We start from the raw sequence: 6,526 nt of genomic DNA on the forward strand, positions 1-6,526 counted from the left end.
AGGGCCGAGGTCGACAGCTGGACTCTTCTCCTCTGTGGTTCTGCGGAGTTTCCAAACTCTGTTCAATCTGCTGACTCCCTCTCAGTCTTTAACAAAAGACTAAAGACCAGCTCTTCACTGAACACCTGTGCACTTGACAGCCCAACAACAAGCAAACAAACAAACAAATAAATGAATAAATAAATAAATGTCCTATTACCTCCCACACAGCCTGCTATTCGCATCAACGCCCTATCACACTCGAACTTGCTCTCTGGCACTTATCCAGACAGTTTTCTATTGACTAGATCTTTGCTTGTGTTGCATCCGCTATCAGATGTACGTCGCTTTGGATAAAAGCGTCTGCTGAATGAAATAGTAGAATGTACAGGTACCTTTTTGACAGCATTGGTAACACTTGCGTTTTTTTAAAATCAATTTTTGTACGAAACTAAATATTTAAAGATATCCAACTTTAATTTTTCGCATTTTCATTTTTTGCCTTTCACACAAGACATTCCTGAGTCCTCTCTTCTTCTAGCCATGGTCGTGCTGTTCCCACAGAGGTGCAGGACTTTATATCAATGTGAAAATGAGCCCACAGCGAGTAAAAAATGTGACACAGAGCAAAAAAAAAATGCCCAGAAACCGCTTGAGGTTTCGAGGGTCATAGTACCAGAGTTTGTCAAAGGTAAGGGCACTATTGTTTTCCTCTAGTTACTGTTCAACAAGTGTGATGAGAATAACGCTGACCTTTGCATGACAGGGAGGTGCCACTAGCAGAGCCACTAGTCATAATATACCTATGTTTTAAGAACACAGTGTCTAATTAAGGTTTTAAGAGTACAAACTGCTAGCATATGAAAAAAAACAAAACGTGATTTTTATACAGGTGTGATTGTAAGGGTGTGTTATTATGAGGTGGCTAAAAAAAAAGCTGTAAAATAATAACCTCTGGAATCATTGGTAATGTTTAACCAACTGCCTCACAGTTCAACAGGTCTATTTACTTCCCACAAACACTTCCACGAGCTTTAAAATGACTCAGCCACAAGCAAAGCAGCACCAAATCAGAATCAGAAAGAGATTTATTGGCAGGTATAGTTTACACGCAGCTGTTGGCTGCAAGAGTGAAAACAACACTCCATGCACTCCCCAGCATCTGAGGAACTGAACACCCAGCTCATTCATGTTCAAACTGATGTCACCACAGCATTCTTTTGTTTAATGTGACTAACGTTACCTTTAGTTTTGGCTGTATGCCCACATTCAGAGCTCTGTGTAAACTGTAAAGCTAAAGGACATCCAGAGATAGTGGAAACCAGTTTGAAACCAATAAACAAGGACTGGGTGGGCTACTGCGTTTTCATGTCACCTCTTGTGCTTCAATGCAACTTAAACTCAGACAGCTTCTATTGTTAGCTGCTGTCCTGTTTTCTGTGCTCTACATTTACAATACAGCTGAATTCCACATAAAACTTTGCTCATTCATGTATTTTTTGGTTTCTGTTGTCAGACAGCTGAACAAGTATTAAATAACGCAGCCCATTAAGTCTCCATGTCAACCAGCAGTCACTTCAGTCGTCTTAAGCTGCTGATCTGCAGCTACAATACTGATTGTATAATAATGTCATTTGACAAACTCACCAAACACGAGTTAAAAGCAATATAAAGTCCTGGTCTCACACAGTCATCACATATGCAGAGTCTTCTTCCTGAGGAGGGTGTGGACTGCAGCAGTTCAGCTGAATTTAAAGCCACAGCCACTAAAACGGTCCGTTTATATATATATATGGGGCTTTTTTGCCTTTTTATTTATATCAGTAGAGAGGGACAGAAAAGGGGGGAGAAGAATGGTAAATGGTAAATGGTCACTTATATGGCGCTTTTATCCAAAGCACTTTACAATGTGTTTCTCATTCATCCATTCACACACACTGTAGGAGACATACAGGTTGCAGATGAGGAGCACGGTGTGTGTGTGTGTTGCAGAGGCGGTGCTTCATGTGGGAGGAGGCATGTACACGTGCCAAAGTGTTTGTGTAAAGGTGTGCACTCACCTGTGACACAGAGGAGAGAGTCAGGGTTGGTTAGTAGCTGTAATGTTTGTTGACTTCTCCCCACTCATCACTTTTTTATCTATTCAATCTGCTGGTTTTCATTTTTCCATCCGTCCATCTTTGCTGCGCTGTGATAGCTCTGTGCTGTTTCTCATAATAAATGCACCAAAAGCATCTTTGGATCTCAGCGTATCTGTCATCATGGCCTCCTCGCGCGTCACAAATCTGCGACCCTGAGGACCCAACCTCATACTCTCAGCAGCTAAAAGGTTTGCTTTGGACGCCGCAACACGCACATTCATACACCAATGGCGACAGAGCTGCCATGTAAGGTGCTGCCTGCCATTGGGAGCAACTTCGGGTTCAGTGTCTTGCCCAAGGACACATCGACTGTGGAGGGGCGGGGGATCGAACCGCCAGCCTTGTGATTGGAGGACAACCCGCTCTACCACCTGAGCCACAGCTGCCCCAGAATGGGAATAGACTTGCAGTAAAGGAGTCGAACCCACGACTGCTGCATCGGGGAACCATAGCCCCTGTTCATGGGTCGCCCGCTCAGCTGGGTGAGCTACAGGGGCGCTCAAACAGTCTGTTTTAAAGAGGACTGAAACCATGAGTTACACAGTCATGGAGAAATGAAGCATCTTTGCTTGATTTTCAGTTGAAAATCTGAAAGAAACACTCTGGAGATGTGAGAATTTCGTTAACTTGCTGATAAGGGGCATAATATGGAACCTTTAACAGAGAGTTTGTTACTAGTGCAACTACTTTGCACTATATTATAATAATATTAATAATTGATCAGATTTATATAGCGCTTTTCTGGGCACTCAAAGACGCTTTACACTGTCAATTATTCATTCACACATATCCATTCCGGTGGTGGTAGCTACGATTGTAGACAGACAGAGGCATGGCTGCCATTCTGCCCCTCTGACCACCACCTCAAACAATCCATTCATACGCATTCACACCAGGCATAATGGGTGAAGTGTCTTGCCCAAGGACACAACCACCATGACAGGGCGGAATGGAACTGCCGACCTTTCGATCATTGACTGACTCGCGCAACCACCTGAGCCACAGCTGCTATAATCCACCTGTTACATTTTATAGCATGCTAGTAAATGGAAGTGTAAAGTGTCACAAAGTGTACACAGTATACAAGAAAGTGTTTGCAGGGATTTACATAATACCGCCACATAATCGTGTGTTTACCTATAGCCGAGATTGCCGCCTGTGCAGTGTCAGCGTTGACGTCCGTGCAGTATCCCTTCAGCTCATCCAGTAACATCGCTACATTCTCGTCATTTACCAGCTCCACCAGCACCTGCAAACACAAAAGCACAAGAAGAAGTCCGGTCAAACACTGGATTGCTGCTGCTGCTGCTACTGGGCAATAACTACAGAGGCAGTGATTTAGCACAGTGCGTCTATAAACTTCGGGGATACACGCGTGACTGAAAAAGGAACTATCGGATGCCAACATATGTGTTTGATCTATGATATGTGTTAACGCCACAAGTTGATTGATGTCGTAGAAGTCAATAAATCAGTTAATGTCACCACTTTGTTGGTACATTAACTGAGCAAGAAACTACTTTGGTGCAACCGGGGAGAGAATAGGGGCTAACATGGGGTAACAGTGTCACTGTGGCACCAAATCGATGCCAAAATTTTGAAAAATAAAGTCACTCATACAGAGACATTAAGTGTTTGAGTAAATGACCAGAAACCTCCATGTATACAGTGTCAACAAGCACCCCGAGCGAAATGGAAGAGACACTTTAAAGTTAGTTTTTTGGCCTTTTTTATTGCCTTTGTTGGATAGGACAGTCAAAAGAGAGACAGGAAAGTATGGGAGGAGAATGGGGGAAGGGGTTGCAGCAAAGGGCCATGAACGGGATTCGAACCCATGGCCACTGCATCGGGGACTAAAGCCCCTGTACATGGGTCGCCAGCTCAACCAGGTGAGCTGTCGCAGCGGCCGAGGAAACATTTCAAATGTGTCTGGACAGACATCCAGAAACGTGCACAAAGTTCAACTTTCAGCTGTTAACTTTAGATTTTCTGTGGCAACCCTAATTTGAGGAACTGCCACTCAAATCTTTGCAGATGATGTGTTTCTGTTGGTTCAGGTGGTACTTGGGAGGTTTGTGGCAAGTGTGAAGCAGTTGGGATAAAAGTCAAGATCCCCAAGTTTGAGGACAAGATTCTCTGCTGGAAAGGTAGAAATTGCTCCTGCGTCGTTTGCTGCTCTAAGTGTAACTTTTGGCACCTTTATTGGAGGTTTTTCAAGGATTTTTAGCTGGTAATGAACCAAAACATGCAGGAGTGGGAACACAAGAGGAGATGGAAAATGTTGCAGGACTGCTTTGTTTAACCTGCTGCCAGCATTCTACAACCTTTGATAAGAGGCAGGAAATGATAACAGACTATCAATCCATTATCTATACACCACTTAATCCTCACTGGAGCCTATCCCAGCTGACTCAGGGTGAAGGCAGGTTCACCTGGACAGGTAACCAGTCTATCACAGGGCTACACTTAGAGACAGACAACCAAGCACACTCACATTCACACCTACGGACAATTTAGAATCACCAATTAACCTCAGTATGTTTTTCGACTGTGTGAGGAAGCCGGAGAACCTGAAGAAAACCCACGCTGCACGGGGAGAACATGGAGACTCCACGCAGAAAGATCCCGGGTGTCCTCACTGGGATGTGAACTGGGGACCTTCTAGCTGCGAGGCGATGGTGCTAACCACCGAGCCACCTTGCAGATGAATAACGAATAATAAAAACTTAAAGTGTAGTGACAGCCAAAGAGAGTGTTCGATGGAAAATAACAACTTTGCAAAACTCACCAGGAGAAAACTGTTTCTTTGAAGTCAAACTAGTCCATGTTTCCTGGCTCCAATTGTTCAAAAGTCTTGACCCCGTGCCAAGATGTATTTGAATACGCTATCAGGGTGATTTCCCTGTCTTACCTAAAGCCACAAACTGAACTACACAATCAGTTTGTACAGACTATGATAAGTCAACTGACGTTTATGTATGTAAATTTGCAAATGTTGCAGACAGACACAGAAGTTTTCATAGTTACAAAATGTAAAAACAGGAAGAATCACCAGGTTTTCTTTTTAACTTTCTGATAGTCCTTGAACTAAAGTCAAGCTATTTATAATGTTTTAACTTGAAATCGCACGCTGAACATACGTCACAGTTTGTACCAGATTCTCTAAAAAATAAAAGAACACTGTCTAACCACAAAACCCACCAGCGGGTTTAAACGGTGGGCTATCTTTTGAAAAATTGCTAAAATTCAACAATTTATCAGAACGAGAAACTAAAAACAGAAGCGATTGGCTAATTTTTGAATCTCAGACAGTTTTTGAACTTATCACGACTGGCTGTAACTACATTCTGTAAAAACAAACAAAAAAATGTGGCCTCCTCAGACTAACAGTAAAGCCAGTCGCTCAGGTACAACCAACAGTCATACGTTGAAAATTTCGGGACTTTTCAGATGAAATGCAGGCTGTGTTTATACAGAGCAGATATGGAAGATATGAATATACAGTCAAACATCTTTACTATACAGAGTTGTAGTTTTTTCCACTATTTGCACCTGGAAAATGATGCACATGCTAATTACAAGTTTAAAAAAAAAAAAAAAAAATTTTACAGAGGAATTCAACTTTGGTCTTCTCATTTTTTTTTTTTTGCAACGCTGAATAAAACTGGTCTGACCTGCATCTTCCGTTGCTTGATGTATGCTGGCTCAGCGTAGCCACAGAAGAAGCGTTTGTAGTGCGCCCCCATCAGGCCGGGGATAGAACGCAGCAGCAGCTACAAAAAGACAAAAGCACATTTTCATTTCTCAAAATGTATCCGTGCATATGTTTCATGTGAGATCTCCACTGACCACGAAACTAATTAACTAAATAAAGGTGCAGAAAATAATAGACTTTAGCACACACATGCAAGGCTTTCTCATGTAGCTAAGGCAAGTCAGATGAACAATTATAATAAATAGAAGAATTATTCCATATAACAGCAGGTGTTTCTGGGCTACAAGAATGCAGGAGATGGAATAGATAGTAGGTACAAATGTTGGGGATTGAAAGTTCTGAGCTGTTTTGAGTTAGCTGCTGGAAAAATCCTCTGATCTGGGAATATTTTTTGAGGCAATCGGAACCTGTTTTCCATTGCGTTTCAATTATAAGTACGGTAACTCACAGTAGATATATACACCGTATATGTGCTGCATATACGTCATAGAAATAATACTGTTTATACTGTTGATTTTGTTTATACTGTCTAAACCATTTATACTGTCTAAACCATTTATACTATTTATCCTGCTGCTATTTATCTCTACCTGTAAATGTAGATCGTCTGTTTTAAACTGTATCCACGTCTATATACAGTCGTGACTCGATAATCCGACACTAAATGTAAAACCTTCTTTTATGTCGGATA

The 6,526-nt window shown here is 42.0% G+C and overlaps 1 protein-coding gene across 1 annotated transcript in view; it reads right to left on the reverse strand.

Annotated features, from left to right (window-relative positions):
• ap4b1 (adaptor related protein complex 4 subunit beta 1) overlaps positions 1–6,526 on the reverse strand; it is a 29,155-nt gene that overhangs the window by 13,079 nt on the left and 9,550 nt on the right. The window contains exons 5-6 of the mRNA XM_008304039.1: positions 5,795–5,893; positions 3,196–3,369 (exon numbers count right to left, since the gene is read on the reverse strand). Coding sequence (XP_008302261.1) covers positions 3,196–3,369; positions 5,795–5,893 — 273 coding nt within the window. The remainder of the gene's footprint in view (positions 1–3,195; positions 3,370–5,794; positions 5,894–6,526) is intronic.

The sequence above is a fragment of the Stegastes partitus genome, unplaced genomic scaffold, assembly GCF_000690725.1.
Source record: "Stegastes partitus isolate 25-593 unplaced genomic scaffold, Stegastes_partitus-1.0.2 Scaffold2121, whole genome shotgun sequence".
Classification (NCBI taxonomy): Eukaryota; Metazoa; Chordata; class Actinopteri; family Pomacentridae; genus Stegastes; species Stegastes partitus.